At 41.3% G+C, this 21725-nt stretch overlaps 1 protein-coding gene across 2 annotated transcripts in view; it reads right to left on the reverse strand.

Annotated features, from left to right (window-relative positions):
• The window catches only part of LOC124555454, an 83897-nt gene that overhangs the window by 46335 nt on the left and 15837 nt on the right, over positions 1–21725 (reverse strand). Inside the window, exons 2-14 of one of the 2 annotated variants that reach the window (XM_047129375.1) lie at positions 13863–13916; positions 13654–13692; positions 13434–13484; positions 12685–12735; positions 5467–5517; positions 5267–5317; positions 5091–5141; positions 4932–4964; positions 4753–4806; positions 4574–4627; positions 4344–4394; positions 4154–4207; positions 3979–4014 (exon numbers count right to left, since the gene is read on the reverse strand). In XM_047129375.1, coding sequence (XP_046985331.1) covers positions 3979–4014; positions 4154–4207; positions 4344–4394; positions 4574–4627; positions 4753–4806; positions 4932–4964; positions 5091–5141; positions 5267–5317; positions 5467–5517; positions 12685–12735; positions 13434–13484; positions 13654–13692; positions 13863–13887 — 601 coding nt within the window. In that variant the 5' untranslated portion in view covers positions 13888–13916. The remainder of the gene's footprint in view (positions 1–3978; positions 4015–4153; positions 4208–4343; positions 4395–4573; positions 4628–4752; positions 4807–4931; positions 4965–5090; positions 5142–5266; positions 5318–5466; positions 5518–12684; positions 12736–13433; positions 13485–13653; positions 13693–13862; positions 13917–21725) is intronic. The other variant, XM_047129376.1, reaches the window with a different exon arrangement.

Raw genomic sequence — 21725 nt, forward strand, 5'->3', positions numbered from 1 at the left:
GAGCTGTATAGTCATCTGACTGTGGATCTCATGTGGCCCAGGAGCTGCATTGGGGCAATTTGCAAGGGCACTGAGGAGATCCCACTCCGTAAATGGGGTGTTATAGGGTTCACTGTGGCATGCAGTGAATGAGAGGACTTTCCTTTCCATCCACCATTTGAGGGTGCAAAAGGCAGAGCTTGAGCATAGTGCTCAGAAAGTGCTCGGCAATTGCGTCTACATCAGTAGATAACACGCCATTTATGTTAATGCTAGGGACACCTGTTGCGGTCTCATACCCAAAATGATGTCTGATCTTCGTCCAGACTTGGGAAGGTGACGTATGACACACAAAGGTCGACACGTACCTCTCCCAACACTCCTATTTCTGTCATTTTATAAGCTGGTGAATGCAGGCATGGAGCTGCTTAAAGGCTATTAAGTACTGGAGGGAAGGGTGCTGCTTATGTCACTGTAGGGCTCACTGATGCTCTTTAATTGCCTCAGTGACTTCCGACGACCACCAAGGGACTTTCTTTTGCTGGGGGCACCCTAAAGAACGAGGGATTGCGTTTCCCACCATACAAACAATCATTGTAGTGACCTGCTCAATGACAACATTGATGGCACCATGTGGGGGAGATTCAGCGATGACAGCAGAGGTGACGACTTCCCGGTCTGCCTTGTTTAAAGCCCATCTGGGTAAGCACTCATGGGCGTGACGCCAGGGGAGTGACAGGAAGATGGGGAAGTGGTCACTACCACACAGGTCGTCATGTGCTCTCCAGTGGATAGATGGGAGAAGGCCCAGACTGCAAACCAAGGGATCAATGGCTGAATATGTGCCATGTGCTACACTGAAATGTGTGGGGACACCTGTATTTAAGAGGCAGAGGTCCAGTTGTGACAGTATATTTGATCCCCCTACCTTAGCCAGTAAGCATAGTGCCACCCCACAAGGGGTTATGCGCATTAAAATCACCCAAAAGTAGGAAAGGTTTAGGGATTTGACCACTCAGTGCAGCCAATACATTCAGGGGTACTGCACCATCTGGAGAAAGATATACATTGCAGACAGTTATTTCCTGTGTCGTCCTTATCTTGACAGCCACAGCTTCAAGAGGGGTTTGAAGAGGCACAGGTTCACTACATACTGAGTTCAGGACATAGACCCAAAATCTACCTGACACACTATTACAGTCGCTACGGTTCCTGTAATATCGCTTACAGCTGGGGAGGGCAGGGGTCTGCATTTCCGGAAACCAGGTTTCCTGCAGGGCAATGCAGAAAGTAGGTGTAAAGCTTTACAGTTGCCGTAGCTCAGCCAGGTGGTGGAGAAAACCGACCCAATTCCACTAGAAGATTACGTGATCATGAGACTGCGAAGGTATGAAACACTCAATGAGGCAGTCTACGCCTCAGGGTCACCTGCTGCCACCAGATGAGTACCTGTACGATCAACATCCATTGTGCCTCAGGGCCCAGCGAGATCTAAGTCCTCAGTGGACACCAGAATCTCCACCTCATCCTATGACACAGAGCTTGTAGGCAGTGGTGGTGTGGGTGTCATCGCAGTGCCTTACTTGTTTGGGGTCTTTTTCTTTTTAGGTTTCTCTCGCTGCTCGTTAGGTTTGTCTGGCTGGGAGGGCTTCATTGATTCAGCCTCAGGGACTGAGGAGAATGATGGAGCTCCATGACCAGCTACCTATATTTGCTTCAGCCACTGGCAGGTGTTAGCTTTGCCACTGGTAGGAACCTGGGAAGGGAGTGACCCAAGGGATCCCTTCCTGGCGAGAGGAGCTGAAGAAGACTTACACTTCTCTGGCTGAGAAGTGGGGACTGAAGTCCCCAATGGTTGGGGGAATGCTGCTCCTAAAGTAGGTTGTGGTGGCATAGGTTGGCGTCAATCACAGTATGTGGCCTCTCATATTTTCTCTTTGCTCAGTGTAGGTCAGTCAGTCCAGGGTCTTGTAATCCATTATTTTTCTTTCTTTCTGGAGAATCCTGCGGTCTGGCGAGCAAGGCGAATGGTGCTCTCTGCAGCTGACACAGATGGGTGACGGGGACATGGAGTATTGAGATGTGAAGGATGTCCACAATCCTGAGAGGTGATGCTGGAAGTACAGCAGGAAGACATATGGCTGAACTTCCAGCACTTAAAGCACCGCATCAGGGGAGGGATATATGGCTTTACATCACAGTGGTAGACCATCACCTTGACCTTCTCAGGTAATGTGTCACCCTCAAATGTCAAGATGAAAGCACCAGTGGCAACCGGCACGGTGGATGTGCTGAACGAAATGGACAACCCACTGCTCTAAATTGGCGTGCAGCTCATCGTCAGACTGCAAAAAAAAGTCCCAGTGAAATATGATACCCTGGAACATATTTAAGCTCTTATCGGGTGTGATGGTAACAGAAACATCCCCCCGCTTGTCACAGGCAGTAGTGCCCATGACTGGGCAAAAGATGGTGTTCTGATCAAGACCGACCCTGACCGCATTTTGGGCAAGCCCTAAACCTCCATAAACTTGTCCTCTAAATGCTCCACAAAAAAGTTAGTTTTCATTGATAGGAAAGATTCCCCATCAACTCTCGTACATACAAGGTACCGAGGTGAATAAGCTTTGCTGCCATCCTCAGCCTGGTGTTCCTCCCATGGTGTAGCCAGGGGGGTGGGAATGATTTGGGGTCATATTTCTTAGCATTGAAGTTAGACCTTGATAGCTTAGAGACTGCTGGTGTTTGACCACCAGCAAGAGATGACGTAGTATGCTTCATGGCGTGTCATCTGCCCTGATGTCACCCACTCCGACGAGGGGCCCTCCCCAAGGGCTCTACCCAGGTGCAGCAAAGGCCACCTGGCAGGATGGCCATTTCCGGGAGTCCCGATGCCCCAGAGTGATGGGCATCTACTCCTTGGCATATGTGGGGAGTTAACGGTGCAGGCACCAGCGGAGCAACCCCTATATGGTCAGGGGGCTACAACCAACAGGGTACATGGCGGCCTCACCACAACAGACTGGCTACTGAGCTGGATGTCAGGCACAAATGAGCTAAGAAGTCCATTATTGTCGACAGTGCAGAAAGTGATACTGCACAGAGGATGGAGGAAAACGCACTCAGGTGGGTGACCTCACACAACAGCTGGAGAATGAGTGGAAGTGCAGCTCCACGTTAATGGAGGATGCGAGAGGTCTCAGCCCATGATGGACACTATGCATCATTTAAGGCGCCCTTCGCCAATTGGCTCGGCCTTCAGGAAAATTTTGAAAAATGGAGGTCAAACCCTACAGGGGACCATCACATAAAGGCCGAAATGTGTCAGAGTCCTTTTAGTCGCCTCTTACGACAGGCAGGAATACCTCGGGCCTATTTTAACTCCCAGACCCGCAGGGGGGTATTATTCCTTCATCATAATGCAGAATTAATCCCTAATCTACTAATATATAAACATATTTTTAGCCATGACAGCACTACTGTGACATTAACAACATAAAATAGACCAACATCTTTCATTCAATGACAGACATTCTTGTTAGGACTGTACTCTTTCAATTTTTCACATGTTAAATAGCATGTAAAAAAGAACTGATGATTCATATTTGATTTGAGGTAGGTTAAAAATCTTTCTGTGAATGAAAGTGCACATTTCTCCATTATTTAGAAGAATCTTTCTTCAAGCAGTTTGCTGCTCCAAAAATTCATCTGGCATTTTTCAGCTCTCAGTAAATACCAATGATATGCTGCCAAGATATTAAGTTTTATAAAGCAACAAAAGACATTTAAGGAAAACTAACTAACATGGTATTATATGAAAGACTGGAACAGCAGACAACCAGAATAGTAACAAAATAGCATTAGACCATTTTGGCAGTTGACTGAATACAAACTCTGTTTGAACTAGCACAGACATGGTGATACACAACTTTTCACGCATTAATATTGAGTTATTTCTAAATTCTAAACTATTTATATAATACTACGTATGGAACATACCCCATGCTCCATAGACAGCCCTTCCATCTTCTGTAACTGCAAATTGTTTTAACATTGGAATCAGAAAATCATTTTTAACTAGCAAGCATAAAATGAAACATAATATAGCACACTAGCAGATGTGTTATTTGTAGAAATCAAAACTTGCTATTCAATAAATGACTCAAGAAACTACCTTTTTCTGCTAGAGCAACCCCATTGACTTCTGCAGCTCTTAGTTGGTAATATGCTGGAAACAGAGAAATCACCTTTAAGAATTATCAAACTGAAGGTAGAACATAAGTTTGTACACAGAGAAAAGTGTTCTTTCCAGAATCCGCAACTAGTTATACAAGGAGGGGAAAAAAGCTGCGAGTAGTACATACCTTCTTTAAGTGCATCGAACTTGGCTTTTACAACTCGATATTGCTGGGACCCTACAATCAATCAGAAAAACCATCATTTGGAATTAGTGCAGATAACATTAAGAAACAAGACTCCATCCAGAGAATTCTGCTATTTCCAAAATCTACAACTTGCTATTCTGCTATTCTGCTATTCTGCTATTTCCAAAATCTACAACTTGTTGGAGACCATAACTCTCTCCACAACTTACTTCGATGTGGTAGTGCAGCAATGTGGCGTCCTACAACTCCTCGTGGGTTAGCCACTGGAATGAGAAAATTATTTTTGGAAAAACAACAGGTAAGGTGAAACACAGAATTGAAATAAAGAAGTGTGATATTTTTTGAATTTCAAAACTATATTCAAAACAAAATGCCAAATGGATCTTACCTGGTAGTAATAGTCCAGTAATGCCAGCTTGTGAAATTGCTAGCAACCTTTTAACTAGAATAAAAAACATCATTTGGAATTAATACATATTACATTTGAAACCAAGATTGCACAAGGGGAATTTTGATATTTCTAGAATATAGGAATTCTTATATAACAAACCTAAATGAATGCCATACCTTTCTGTTGTGAAGCTCGAAGGTCGGAAAGCGCTAGAATTAGAAAAATAATCTTTTTGAACTAATACAGAAAAGCCAAACAAAAAGATAAAAAATGTGAAATTTTAATATTTCTACAACATGAAACTTTCTCCTTTAAATGAAATTGAGACACTGTACCTTGGTCCAAAGCAGCCACTTCGTTAATAAAAGTTTCTACTCGCTGGGCATCTAAAAAAATGCAATTGTCTTTTAGTGCTGGCACAGGTAAGGGAAAGCAAAAAATTTCAAACAGAAAACTGTCTTATTTCTAGGTTCCTAAGCTTGTTAAGTATACAAATCTATCCAACCCTCACATTGTCCAGTTGGTGCATCCACACTAGGCACTGCTGTTTCTTGATGTTTTTCTACAAGAAAGATGAAGAGCACCCATTAACTGAATGTGAGTAACACAGTGTGAGAATTAATATCTGTCAATGTGTAAAAATACGGCAGTGTTAAATTCATTATTTTTCACAAAATACAAGTTTGTAACATAAATCTATCCTGCCCTCACCTTGTTCTGTTGTTGCATCCACACTAGCCTCAGCAGGCTCTTCAATATGTTCTGCAAGAAAGATAAGAGATTCCATTAGTCAGATTTGAGCAACACATTGTGAGAAATAACATCAATCATTAAGTAAAAATACGAGGTTATTCTAAATGATGGGCCCATTTTCAAAAATTCGTATGTATTCAATTACAAAAAATGAACAAGCTTTATACCAATGAAAAGAGGAAGTTTCAAAGTTTCTGATGGGCGGAAGCAGATGGGGGGGGGGGGGGGGGAAGGGGGTGGGTGATGGTTTCAGAAATAGTCAGTAGAGTTCGCTTGGCAATTGGGCTGTCATTCCGTTTCACTGTCAGTTGTGAGTGAGATGGTGACTGTGGAGCACAAGGTTTTCTGCATTCATGAGTTCGCAAGAAATGAGTCGCAAACTGCAGTGCAGCAGGCATTTCGTACCAAATTTGGTATTCAGTCACCAACTCGCAAAAGTATTAGCATTTGGTTTAAGCAATTTAAACAGACTGGGACTGTGTGCAAGTGAAAAGGCACAGACCAACTACATGTGTCAGAGCATGATGTCCAACTGATTCAGGAAAGTCTACCAATAGAGCCAATCAAGAACTTGGAATACCCCAACCAACTGTATGAAAAGTTCTGAGATGGTGTTTACTGTACAAGCCATACCTATTACAACTTTTGCAGGCTCTCAACCCGAATGACAAAGGGAAGTGTCTCGCATTTTGTGGTTATATGCTAGGAAAGATGGAGGATGACGCATTTCTACAGCATGTAATTTTTAGAGATGAAGCAACGTTCCAAGATAGTGGAAAAGTCAACAGACACAATGTTCACATATGGGGTTTGGAAAATCTACATTCACCATTGCAACACAAAAGAGACTCATTGAAAATCAACGTGTTCTGTGCCATATCCCGTACAAAGGTTTATGAACCATTTTTCTTTGCAGGAAGAACTGTAACGGGAATCACATACATGGACATGTTGGAACAATGGCTGTTCCCTCAAGTTATGGAAGTTTCCCAGGACTTCATTTTCCAACAGGATGGACCTCTATCCCATTGGCACCATGATGTATGAGGCTTTTTGAATGACTTCCTTCCTCAGCGTTAGATCGGACGCAGGGGACTTGAGGACCTGGCTCTGCACTTCTGGCCACCGAGATCTCCTGATCTCACACCTTGGAACTGTTTCTTATGGGGTTGTGTGAAGGAAGCTGTCTACATTCTGCCTCTACCAACCACTCTGAATGATGTGCAGAATCGTATCTATGAAGCCATGCACTAAGTAACAGTAGATACGCTTTCTGAGTGTGGGACGAATTTGGCTACTACGTCAATGTTTGGCATGAAGCCAATGGTGGCCACATTGAACATGTATAATACTTACCACATTTCTAATTATTAAATAATTATTACAAACTAATTAATTACAAATTATTAAATTGATATCAAACATTACAAAAAAAACTTTGAAACTACCTCTTTTCATTAGTACAAAGCTTGTTATTTTGGATTGTACTTGAAAAAATACGAAAATGGGTCCATCACTTAGAATAATCCAGTAGTGTAATTTGTAATTCATTACATTTCGCTAAATACAAGTTTCTCACTTGCTAATATAGTTTAGTAACACAAATCTATCCAGTCCTCACCTTGTACAGTTGGTGCATTCACACTGGCCACTGCTGTTTCTTGATCTACATCTACATCTACATCTATATTTATACTCCGTAAGCCACCCAATGGTGTGTGGCAGAGGGCACTTTACATGCCACTGTCGTTACCTCCCTTTCCTGTTCCAGTCGCGTATGGTTCGCGGGAAGAACGACTGCTGGAAAGCCTCCATGCGTGCTCGAATCTCTCTAATTTTACATTCATGACCTCCTGGGGAGGTATAAGTAGGGGGAAGCAATATATTCGATACCTCATCCAGAAACGCACCCTCTCGAAACCTGGACAGCAAGCTACACTGCGATACAGAGCGCCTCTCTTGCAGAGTCTGCCACTTGAGTTTGCTAAACATCTCTGTAGCGCTATCACGCTTACCAAATAACCATGTGACGAAATGCGCCGCTCTTCTTTGGATCTTCTCTATCTCCTCTGTCAATCCGACCTGGTATGGATCCCACACTGATGAGCAATACTCAAGTATAGGTCGAACGAGTGTTTTGTAAGCCACCTCCTTTGTTGATGGACTACATTTTCTAAGGACTCTCCCAATGAATCTCAACTTGGCACCCGCCTTACCAACAATTAATTTTATATAATCATTCCACTTGAAATCGTTCCGTACATATACTACCAGATATTTTACAGAAGTAACTGTTCCAGTGTTTGTTGTTCTGCTATCATATAATCATACAATAAAGCATCCTTCTTTCTATGTCATTACATTTGTCTATGTTAAGGGTCAGTTGCCACCCCCTGCACCAAGTGCCTATCTGCTGTAGATCTTCCTGCATTTCGCTACAATTTTCTAAAGCTGCAACTTCTCTGTATACTACAGCATCATCCATGAAAAGCCACATGGAACTTCCGATACTATCTACCAGGTCATTTATATACAAGGCCGTTCAGAAAGTAACCTCCGGTTGATTTAAAAAAATACACCAAGTTAAATAAAAATATTTTAATATATACATCTTACAACTACATCTTTGCACTATTTTTCTACATAGTCTCCATAGCGATTGAGGCACTTATCGTATCTCTTCACAAGCTTTGAAATTCCTTCTGCATAAAAATCACCCGCTTGTGCCTGGAGCCAGCCTGTGACCGCATCTTTGAGCTCTTCGTCGTCATCAAACCGCTGTGACCCGAGCCATTTCTTCAAATGCATGAAGAGGTGATAATCACTTGGCGCCAGGTCTGGGCTGTAAGGTGGATGGTTGATAACGTCCCACTTGAAGGACTCGCCGTTGTTCTGCGAGCAGAGTGAGAACGGGCGTTATCGTGCAAAAAAACGATACCGGAAGTCAGCATACCACGGCGTTTGTTCTGTATAGCCCGTCGTAACTTTTTTATTGTTTCACAGTACACGTCTTGATTAATGGTCGTACCACGTTCCATGAATTCAACCAACAACACCCCTTTGGCATCCCAAAACACCGTTGCCATCAGTTTTCTGGCAGAAAAATCTTGCGAGGCTTTTCTTGGTTTGGTAGGCGAATTTGAATGTGACCACATCTTTGATTGTTCTTTTGTCTCAGGGTTCACGTACTTAATCCAGGTTTCGTCACCGGTCACGATTCTGTTTAACAATGGTTCTCCTTCGTCCTCATAACGTGACAGAAAGTCTAATGCAGAGGCCATTCTTTGAGTTTTGTGGTGGTCGGTAAGAATTTTGGGCACCCATCGTGCACAGAACTTACGGTAACCCAATCTTGCTGTCACTATCTCGTACAAGAGAGTCTTAGAAATCTGTGGAAAACCAGTGGACAACTCCGAAATTGAGAAACGTCGATTTTCACGAACTTTTGCATCAACTGTCTGAATGAGTTCGTCAGTCACCAATGATGGTCTACCACTCCTCTCTTCATCATGAACGTTTTCTCGTCCACTTTTAAATAAACGTACCCATTCACGGACAACTCCTTCACTCATAACTCTTGGTCCGTACACGGCACAAAGCTCACGATGAATAGCTGCTGCAGAATATCCTTTGGCTGTAAAAAACCTTATGACAGCACGCACTTCACATTTGGCGGGGTTTTCTATTGCAGCACACATTTCAAACTGCCACAAAAACTAAACTAGCGCAGGTACGACGTTCACTCGACCACGGCTTGACGCCGACTGACCTGTTGAGTACGTGAACGCACAGATGGCATCGCTACTCCCCCCACAACCCGCACTGTGACCAATCGGAGGTTACTTTCTGAACCGCCCTCGTATATTGTGAAAAGCAATGGTCCCTTAACACTCCCCTGTGGCATGCCAGAGGTTACTTTAACGTCTGTAGATGTCTCTCCATTGAGAACAACATGCTGTGTTCTGTTTGCTAAAAACTCTTCAATCCAGCTACACAGCTGGTCTGATATTCCGTAGGCTCTTACTTTGTTCATCAGGTGACAGTGCAGAACTGACTCTAATGCCTTCCGGAAGTCAAGGAAAATGGCATCTACATGGGAGCCTGTATCTAATATTTTCTGGGTCTCATGAACAAAAAAAGCAAGTTGGGTCTCACATGATCGCTGTTTCCAGAATCCATGTTGATTAACACAGAGTAGATTCTGGGTTTCCAGAAATAACAGGATACGTGAGCAAAAAACATGTTCTAAAATTCTACAACAGATCAATATTAGAGATATAGGCCTATAGTTTTGTGCATCTACTCGACGACCCTTCTTGAAAACTGGAACTACCTGTGCGCCTTTCCAATCATTTGGAACCTTCCATTCCTCTAGAGACTTGCGGTACATGGCTGTTAGAAGGGAGGCAAGTTCTTTCGTGTACTCTGTGTAGAATCGAATTGGTATCCCGTCAGGTCCACTCTATTGAGTGATTTCAGTTGCTTTTCTATTCCTTGGACACTTATTTCGATGTCAGCAATTTTTTCGTTCGCACGAGGATTTAGAGAAGGAACTGCAGTGTGGTTTTCCTCTGTGAAACAGCTTTGGAAAAAGGTGTTTAGTATTTCAGTTTTACACGTGTCATTCTCTGTTTCAATGCCATCATCATCCCGGAGTGTCTGGATATGCTGTTTTGAGCCACTTACTGATTTAACGTAAGAAGAGAACTTCCTAGGATTTTCTGTCAAGTCGGTACATAGAATTTTACTTTCGAATTCACTGAATGCTTCACGCATAGCCCTCCTTACGCTAACTTTGACATCGTTTAGCTTCTGTTTCTCTGAGAGGTTTTGGCTGTGTTTAAATTTGCAGTGAAGTTCTCTTTGCTTTCGCAGTAGTTTCCTAACTTTGTTGTTGAACTACGGTGGGTTTTTCTTGTCCCTCACAGTTTTCTCGGCACGTACCTGTCTAAAATGCATTTTACGATTGCCTTGAACTTTTTCCATACACACTCAACATTGTCAGTGTCGGAACAGAAATTTTCATTTTGATCTGTTAGGTAGTCAGAAATCTGCCTCCTATTACTCTTGCTAAACAGATAAACCTTCCTCCCTTTTTTTATATTCCTATTAACTTCCATATTCAGGGATGCTGCAACGGCCTTGTGATCACTGATTCCCTGTTCTGCACTTAAAGAGTCAAAAAGTTCGGGTCTGTTTGTTATCAGTAGGTCCAAGATGTTATCTCCACGAGTTGGTTCTTTGTTTAATTGCTCGAGGTAATTTTCGGATAGTGCACTCAGTATAATGTCACTCGATGCTCTGTCCCTACCACCCGTCCTAAACATCTGAGTGTCCCAGTCTATATCTGGTAAATTGAAATCTCCACCTAAGACTATAACATGCTGAGAAAATTTATGTGAAATGTATTCCAGATTTTCTCTCAGTTGTTCTGCCACTAATGCTGCTGAGTCGGGAGGTCGGCAAAAGGAGCCAATTATTAACCTAGCTCAGTTGTTGAGTATAACCTCCACCCATAATAATTCACAAGAACTATCCACTTCTATTTCACTACAGGATAAACTACTACTAACAGTGACAAACACGCCACCACCGGTTGCATGCAATCTATCCTTTCTAAACACCATCTGTGCCTTTGTAAAAATTTCGGCAAAATTTATCTCTGGCTCCAGCCAGCCTTCCGTACCTATAATGATTTCAGCTTCGGTGCTTTCTATCAGTGCTTGAAGTTCCGGTACTTTACCAATGCAGCTTCGACAGTTTACAATTACAATACCAATTGCTGCTTGGTCTCCGCATGTTCTGACTTTGCCCCGCACCCTTTGAGGCTGTTGCCCTTTCTGTACTTGCCCGAGGCCATCTAACCTAAAAAACCGCCCAGTCCACACCACACGACCCCTGCTAACCGTGGAGCCACCTGCTGCGTGTAGTGGACTCCTGACTTATCCAGTGGAACCCGTAACCCCACCACCCTTAGGTACAAGTCGAGGAATCTACAGCCCACATGGTCGCAGAACCGTCTCAGCCTCTGATTCGGACCCTCCACTCCGCTCTGTACCAAAGGTCTGCAGTCAGTCCTGTCAATGATGCTGCAGATGGTGAGCTCTGCTTTCATCCCGCTAGAGAGACTGGCAGTCTTCACCAAATCAGGTAGCCGCCGGAATCCAGAGAGGATTTCCTCTGCTCCATAGTGACACACATCATTGGTGCCAACATGAGTGACTACCTGCAGATGGATGCGCCCTGTACCCTTCATGGCATCCGGAAAGACCCTTTCCACATCTGGAATGACTCCCCCCGGTATGCACACAGAGTGCACATTGGTTTTCTTCCCCTCTCTTGCAGCCATATGCCTAAGGGGCCCCATTACGTGCCTGACGTTGGAGCTCCCAACTACCAGTAAGCCCACCCTCTGCGACCTCCCGGATCTTGCAGACTGAGGGGCAACCTCTGGAACAGGACAAGCAGCCATGTCCGGCCGAAGATCAGTATAAGCCGGAGACACAGCCTGAAACCGGTTCGTCAAACAAACTGGAGAGGCCTTCCGTTCAGCCCTCCGGAATGTCTTTCACCCCCAGCCACACCTCGAGACGACCTCCCCTCTACCAGGGGTGAGGGGTCAGCCTCAATGTGGACAGTAGCCCGGGCAGCCACAGCCGTAGTCTGATCGGGGAATGTGTGGGATGAGCTGGCCGTCCCCAACAAAGCCCCGTCTGGACCCCCACAGTGATGAACTCAGCCCGCATCCAAACACAGCAGTCGCAGTCCCTATCCATGCCAAATAGTGTTGTGCAAAGAACGTCTGAACTAATCTACAGAGAGCACAAACAATTTGACACAAAATTTAAATGGTTATTAAAAAACAAGACTGCCTAGTAAATGCAGTAATGCTGCTACTTGCGCACTGCTGACACAATGCTCGATGGCAGAAGGCTAACTGTACTATCAGTAACGTACAAAGACTATTTGAAAGAAACAAGCAAATGACAGATGACTACGTTGATGTTCTACAAGAAAGACAAGAGCATCCATTAGCTAAATGTGAGCAACACTGGGTGAGAAACAACATTTATCAAAGTTTAAAAATATTGTATTTTCAAATTCATTCTTTTTCACAAAATACAAGTTTACATATAAGTAAGACACTTAAGAAACACAAATCTCCCCAGCCCTCACCTTGTCCTGTTGGGGCATCCGCACTGCCTTCTGCACGTCCTTCACTTTGTTCTGCAAGAAAGATCACAGCTTCCATTAGTTGAATGTGAGCAAATCTGTGTGAGAAATAACATCTATCAATGAGTAAAAAAGTTGCACTTTTTAATTCATTGCCTTTCACAAAATACAGGTTTCTAAAATTGCTAATATAGTTAAGTAACAAAATCTATCCAGCCCTCCCCTAGTACTGTGGGTGCACTCATAATAGACACTGCTGTTTTATGATGTTGTTCTACAAGAAAGATTAGAGCATCCATTAGTTGAATGTGAGTTACACATTGTGAGAAATGACATCTATCAATGCATAAAAATACTGCAGTCTTAAATTCATTATATTCGAAAAAATACTACCTTTTGTTTACAGTATCAGACTGAACAAACTTGAAAGGTCAGTAGGACTAGTAATTGTCACATTTTGATTTACAGTGAAATCTTTAAACCTATAATGTGTAAATAAAGGCAGTTTGCAGAGTATCAAACAATAGTAATGCATGATCATTACAACATCTTGAAGAAAGCCTTTGGAGGTTTTTACTCTGTTTTATAAGAGAGATATGGGCTTCCATTAGTTTCATGTGTCCTGTAGAGCGTACGAAATAATATCTATCACTATGTAAAAATACTGCAGTCTTAAATTCATTATACTCTACAAAATACAAATTTCTAGGTTCCTAAGCTAGTTCAGTGACACAAATCTATCTATCTCTCACCTTGTAATGTTGGTGCATCTGCACTGGCCACTGCTGTTTCTTGACGATGTTCTACAAGAAAGATAACAGCATCCATTAACTGTACGTAAGCAACACATTGTGAGAAATAACATCTATCAATGTATAAAAATACTGTAGTTTTAAATTCATTATTTTTGACAAAATACAAGTTTCTAAAGCACTAATATAGTGAAGTAACAAAAAACTATCCAGCCCTCACGTTGTACTGCTATTGCATCCACACCAGCCACTGCAGATTCTTCAATATGTTCAGCAAGAAAGATATGAGCTTTCATTAGTTGAATGTGAGCAACGCAGTGTGATAAATAACACTATCAATATATAAAAATAGTGCAGTTTTAAATTTATTATTTTTCATTAAATACAAGTTTATAAATTGCTAGGGTAACAAATCTATTCAGTCCTCACCTCCTTGTCCTGTTGCGGTATCCATACTACCCTCTGCTGGTTCACCTGTTTGATCTGCATGAAAGATAAGATCTTGCATTAGTTAGATGTGAGCAACACAATGTGAGAAATAACATCTTCAATGTGTAAAAATATTGCAGTCTTAATTTCATTATATTCAAGAAAATACTAACTTCTGTTTACAATAGTACAATGAACACTCTTGAAAGGTCAGTGGCGCTAGTAATTGTCACATTTTGAATTACAGTAAAATCTTTAAACTTTTAATGTATAAATGTAAGCATTTTGTAAAATATCAGAAAATAATGATGACTGATTATTACAACAAGTTGGAAGTGTAAACTGGAGTGCCTAAAAATTAAGATTGAATGCAGGTGTTGCACACAACATCCCAGCACCACTCTATGTTGATCACTGTTCCACCAAGATCAATATTTATTGTTTTGACAAATAATATGGTTATTTGAAACTAACGTACAATATGACTCTCGCCACTGAGAGGAATAATATCAGCATGTGAGAAAGTTCAAATAGGGTACAATGAAAAATTTCTGGATAATTGATTTCTTTTAATACAGGGGTATTTCTTATCGCACAGCTCATGCAGCTACAATAGTGGTGTGAAACCAGAGGATGAGAGTGTCTTATGAAGCTATAAAATTAATGCCATGCCATGCCATACAATATTACCCTGTTGTGATATGACTCATCTAGGTAGCAATGCTGCAGCTGAACATAAAGCTCCTACGGCATTTTTGATCTGATACTGGAGAAATGCAACAGGTGAAGCCCTTTCTGTGTGAATGGTTTGATCTGCATAGCATTTCTGCTTTTAATTCGTACTATTATTTAGCTTTACAATGTCCAGAAACCACAACACCTCAGTCTACAGTGGCCATGAGATTTCTATTTACTGTCATTAAGTGTGGCAAAATTTGTGTTCATAAAAGTATTATTTCAGTAATTCCAGCAGTGATATCAGCAGAGAGCAAATGCTAAGTGAAATGATGATGCACACCGCTCGATATGATACACAGTCTGAACTTTTAGAAGTTAAGGGCACTTTTAATTGCAATCACAACATCAGAGAAGTTTTAGAGCAGAAGATGCTACAGTTTGTTCTTAGGTAATTTTACATTAAATAATTTGGCAGGAAAATGTTCAGCCAATGTTACAGCATTCATGACAAGGGTAATTAGTGTGTTGTCATGACACTAATCTCTGATATTAAATCTATTTCAGCTACATAAGTACGTTTTGTGTTGTCATTATTGTAAATTTACAATTTACAAATACAAAAAGTATTGATATAAATGAACTGCAGTATGAACATCTATAGTTACATATAAGGTGTCACTGCAAGACTGTCAACTACACTTTCAAAATAAAAATAGGGGATGAGGGGGGTGGCTTGTTACAAGCCCTACACCACTATAAGCTTATCATTTTCAAAAGAAGGGTCATTACTGTAGTTTGCTTGCCAATAAAAGAAAATGTCATGCTGCAGTTTTAATAACCCCCCCAAGACATGCAGAAGGAACATAAAGACGTGCCGATATGAGAAACACTGACCATGTTCGATTATGTTGCCACCGGCAGGGATGGCACTAATATCACAGGCCAGTCACGTGAAAATCTATAGGGGACCAACATAAGGCCACCCAGTAGCTAGTTTACTCTGTTTTTCCTTCACTAACTTCTACTATCCAACTCCAACTCTACCTCTATAAAGTAAACTATGACCATCACCAAAGGACTGAACTGGACTTGCGTTTGGATAGTAATTGCTGTGCTTTCTGATTACTGAGTGGTTAGAGTGATGTGTCTATTATATGCACTCCATGAGCAGGTGTAACATTTCTGTAGAGAGTTCTTATTTTCTGAGTATGTGGTTCCCACTAGCACAGGATTTACTTGGAAATGGGGTCAATATTATAATTACAATACACATGCACAATGAAGCAATCATGCTTAGACTTATATTCATTTCAATCACGAACTATTATTGTCTGGTTTTGTGGACTAATGAGTAATGTAATCTCTTGTAACATAATGGTAATTTTGTGTTCAATGAAAGTTTGCTGGCCATAAAATGAGGGTTACATATGCAGTCCCAGATCAACCCTATCAAAAGCAAGTAACTCACACTTTACTACTGAGCAACAGATTCATTTTCAACACACTGTTGCATTCACGTAATCTTATGGCAGTAAAAATATAGACAATTACATCAAGATACATACAAATGGTGCCGATGAAATATTGCATAGTGAAAATAAATGCAGAGAAATGTTTGTTAATTTACATTTATTGAGTTTATGATTCAAAAAAAATCATAAATTTAACTTTAAAATATATTACTGCACACACTGGCCAATACCACATCACATTCAATATTGTGCTCACACTAATGGCAAAGATCAATTCAAGTTGCAAATTTATTCATATCATGAGCCAATACGATTAACAGAAGTACAGACCCTAACAGTATCTTGTCTTTGATGTACTCCACACCAGCTGTCACTCCCATGTGGGCCAATTGGCTTAATCTATGCCTCACTGCATTACCTGCTACCTGCTGGTCTATGGGCCACTGTTAGACATAATGATTCTGGGGCTCAAGCCAGTGCCACCAGGAGGGGACCATCTTCTTTGTCTAGTCACTGGGCATCTCCAACAGGTCATGGTTTGATGCCCAAGTGCCAGCAAGCCAAACACCTGCCCAACCATCAAAGCAACCAGCTGGCTAGCACACCTGCACACTGCAAACCCATCTGCAAGGTCACCAGTTGCTGCCACTTCATTGAGGTAGCTCTCCTGGCCAGAGTCCTTAGGCTACCGCAGTCATGTATTCCACTGTACACTGCGCTAAGGTAGCAGCTGCTGCCTAGAGGCCACCAAATCATCACCATCACCCTCTGTACAAATGTCTTGCTGAATAAAGAATGTTATTAATAACTGAGCTTTTCTGATTCCACAGCCACTGGGGAGCTGATAATTGCAAACCATTACCTGCATGCACCATCCTGAAATGACCATTTTGGCATTAATGGTGTCTGCACCCCACACACTCATTACACTCGGTGTCAAGAGAAAGCCAATGACAATGAGCAATGATGTGGGACAGCATTCAGAGTCTTCATCTTAACATTGTGAGTAGGAATGTATTTTTTTTTCATGCTATTGTCTTAACAATGATTAACCCTCTGGATTGGAGGGTTGGCTGAAGTGCAGCTAGTGAAAATAGATTCAGTCTGCAATCTGAGTGACTTTAGGGGGAACACTAGAGAAACTGCTAGTGGTTTGCACCCAGTTAGGTATGGGCAGTGTAATTTGTTGGGGCCTAGTGCTCCAGGTGCTCAGTCTCAAACGTTAACCTATTTCACTTGTAGTAGGCCAGGGAATTATGCAAAAGAATGTAAGGAACATGCATGGTTAGCACTCTGGCATAAGAACTAGGAGTAGTTTTAGTAGTGTGTGATGGCGGTATTAGTATTAAGACCTTTCCTGTGGCACTTTTCCTACTTTTCTCTTACTGTGTATACATATACTTTACAGTGAGCAAACCAGGACAATATGGGTAATGACTACAAAGGCAGTTCTGGGTTTGTTGGAGTAGATGGCACAAATGTAAGCAGTTAACATGGACTTACAGAAGCAGATAGATGCAGTAAGAGATGATAGATCCTCATCCAGCCATGGCCAAGCATACCACTAAATGCTATGCTAAGGTAACAGCTGCTGCCTGGGCCTTTGTGCACCAATCAGTCACCATCGACCCTCTATAAGCATCTTACTGAATAAAGAATGTTGTTGCCAACTAAGCAATTCCAATTCCAAAACTACTGGGGAGCCAATAATACACAGCCTATACACAGGCAACCTGAGACATCCATCTTTGGATTAATGGTGCCCACAACCCCAAACCCACTATTTCTGGGAGAGCAATATACCAGAGAATATATTATGCAATATGAAAGATTCGACAATCTGTTTCAGTCATGCCAAAAGAGAGGCTTCTGTTTCAGTTCGCAACATAGCCAGTTACGAGGGTTGACTGAAAAGTAATGCCTCCACCTTCGTAACTCTTCAACAGTTGGCAGCATTGGTATGCAGCACATACTGGCCTGTTCCATAGCCTCTTCACTACAGCTCCAGTACGTGGGAAGCATTAGCATTGAACAGTTGTGTTGTTACAGTGTAAAGTAGGGAACCCTGGGCAGATGGTCAGTCAATGCTAGTTAAGCATCGTTCACTCAATGAATTCTTGACAGCAGAAGGTGTCACCACAAAGGAGATTCATCAGGGAATGAAAGCAGTTTATGGTGATTGTGTTGATGTGAGTACTGTGTGTCAATGGGGGAGTAAATTTAAAGATGGTGAGGCAGGAACATCCGACCTGTGTGACAGACAAAGAGTTGGATGTCCTGTGACAGCAATCACAGAGTTCCACAGGTGAAATGTTGACAGACTGATTCAAAATGATCATTGTATCACTCAGAGAGAAATTGCAATCACAATTGGCATTTCACAAGGTTGCATTATGTTTTTATTTTTTATTTACTCGTCAAGTTCCATAGGACCAAGTTGAGGAACAAATCTCCAAGGCCATGGAATGTGTCAGTACATGAACTTACAACATAAAAGTAATAACACATAAAAATAAATGTTCATGAACCTGAAAAAAAGTCTGTCCATGAGTTTAAGTAAACACTATCAGCAATACAATAAGAGTCAGCTTAATTTTTCAAGGAACTCCTCGACAGAATAGGAGGAGTGACCCATGAGGAAACTCTTCAGTTTCGATTTGAAAGTGCGTGGATTACTGCTAAGATTTTTTAATTCGGGTGACAGCTTATTGAAAATGGATGCAGCAGTATACAGCACAACTTTTTGCACAAGAGTTAAGGAAGTCCGATCCAAATGGAGGTTTGATTTCTGCCGAGTATTAACCGAGTGAAAGCTGCTTATTCTTGGGAATAAACTAATATTGGTAACAAGAAACGACAATAAGGAATATACATATTGAGAGGCCAATGTCAAAATACCCAGACTCGTGAACAGAGGTCGACAAAGAGGTTCGTGAACTCACACCACTTATTGCCCGAACCGCCCGTTTCTGAGCCAAAAATATCCTCCTAAAATGGGAAGAGTTACCCCAAAACATAATACCATATGACATAAGTGAATGAAAATAAGCAAAGTAGACTAATTTACTTGTCGAAGTATCACTCACTTTTGATACCATTCGAATAGTAAAAATGGCAGGATTAAGTCTTTGAACAAGATCCTGAACGTGGGTTTTCCACGACAGCTTACCAGCTATCTAAACACCTAGAAATTTGAACTGTTCAGTTTCACTAATCATATGCCCATTCTGTGAGATTAAAATGTCAGGTTTTGTTGAATTGTGTGTTAGAAACTGTAAAAACTGAGTCTTACTGTGATTTAACGTTAGTTTATTTTCTACAAGCCATGAACTGAGGTCATGTACTGCACTATTTGAAACCAAGTCGATGTTTCACACAACATCCTTTACTACCAAGCTAGTGTCATCAGCAAACAGAAATATTTTAGAGTTACCCATAATACTAGAGGGCATATCATTTATATAAATAAGGAACAGGAGCGGCCCCAATACTGATCCCTGGGGCACCCTCCACTCGACAGTACCCCACTCAGATCCCACATCACAACCATTATCAACATTGTGAATAATGACCTTTTGCTGTCTGTTGCTAAAGTAAGAGGTAAACCAATTGTGAGCTACTCCCCTTATTCCGTAATGGTCCAACTTCTGGAGCAATATTGTGAGATCAACACAATAAAATGCCCTAGTTAAATCAAAAAAATACACCAAGCATTCGAAACTTTTTGTTTAGCCCATCCAGTACCTCACAGAGAAAAGAGAATATAGCATTTTCAGTTGTTAAACGACTTCTAAACCCGAACTGTACATTTGACAGCAAATTGTGCGATATAAAATGATCAATTAACCTTACATACACAGCCTTTTCGATAACTTTTGCAAACACTGATGGCATAGAAATAGGTCTAAAATTATCTACATTATCCCTTTCTCCCTTTTTATAAAGTGGCTTTACTACTGACCATTCCTAAAGGAAAAATTACAAATATGGCTAAATACAGGGCTAACATGTGCAGCACAGTACTTTAATATTCTGCTAGACACTCCATCATAACCATGAGAGTCTTTAGTCTCCAGTGATTTAATTATTGACTCAATCTCCCTCTTGTCTGTATCACAGAGGAGTATTTCAGACATCAATCTCGGAAAGACAGTTGCTAAGAAATTTATATGATTTCCTGTAGAAACTAAATTTTTATTTAATTCACCAGCAATGCTCAGAAAATGATTGTTAAATACTGTACATATATCTCATTTATCAGTAACATAAATATTATTACTGCGAGCTGACTTTATATCATCGACCTTATGCTGCTGATCAGACACTTCCTTCACAACTGACCATATGGCTTTAATTTTATCCTGTGAATTAGCTATTCTATTTGCATACCACATACTCTTTGCCTTGCTAATAACATTTTTAAGCACCTTACAATACTGTTTGTAATGGGCTACTGTAACTTGATTGTGACTACTTCTAACATTCTGATATAATTCCCGCTTTGTTCTACATGATATCCTTATCCCACTAGTCAGCCCACCGGGCTGTCCATTACTGCTAGTACCCCCGTTTAGAATGTCCTAATGGAAAGCAACTCTCAAAGAGCATGAGAAATGTGTTACGGAACGCATTGTATTTATCATCTATATTATTGGCACTATAAACATCTTGCCACTCTTGTTCCTTGACAAGTTTTAAAAAACTCTCTATTGCTGTTGGATTAACTTTCCTACATAGTTTGTAATTAAATATGACATTGGTTTGAGTACAAAAGCCTTTTAGTGTTAAAATTTGTGCACCATGGTCTGAAAGACCATTCACCCTTTTACTAACATAATGCCCATCTAGTAATGAAGAATGAATAAAAATATTGTCTATGACTGTTCTACTGTTGCCCTCCACCCTAGTTGGAAAAAACACAGTTTGCATCAGATCATATGAATTTAGGAGATCTACCAACATCCTTTCTCTTGCACAATCATATACAAAATTAATATTGAAGTCACCACATATAACATCTTTCTGGTACTTCCTACAAAGTGAATCAAGAACCCTCTCTAGCTTAAGCAAAAATGCTCTGAAGTTGGAGTTAGGGGGCCTATAAACAACAACAATTAGAAGTTTAGTTTCACTAAATTCAACTAATGCTGCACAACTTTCAAATATCTGCTCAGTGCAGTGTCGTGATACGTCTATGGACTCAAATGAAATACTGTTTTTTACGTACAGAGCCACTCCCCCACCCCGCATGGAACTCCTTGAGAAACAGCCAGCTAATCTGTAGCCTGGTAAAGGAAGCCTCTGAATTATTAAATCATTTAAGTGTTGCTCTGATATACCAATAATTTCAGAGTTAACATCTATTAGCAGTTCACTAACTTTATCTCTAATACCTCTTATATTTTGATGAAATATACTAATTCCTTCTCTACTTGGAAACATCACATCCTCTGAAGGTTAGCCCTTAGTTAGAGGGACTTCCTTTAAGCAGGTATAACTATCAGCTGACTTCAATCTAAAAAAAGGTGCAGCTCTAACACCAACTACTACAGGAATTTTTCCATGAGTGACACCACTACCACCACCACACACTACACTGTCACCTGTAAGCTTAGCCAGCCTCCCCTTCTCATACCTATTGAGGTGCAGGCCATGCCTAGTGAAACCACATCTACCAACAGACCCAACTGGCACCACTGAGATGCGATCCATG

Source organism: Schistocerca americana, chromosome X (assembly GCF_021461395.2).
Source record: "Schistocerca americana isolate TAMUIC-IGC-003095 chromosome X, iqSchAmer2.1, whole genome shotgun sequence".
NCBI lineage: Eukaryota > Metazoa > Arthropoda > Insecta > Orthoptera > Acrididae > Schistocerca > Schistocerca americana.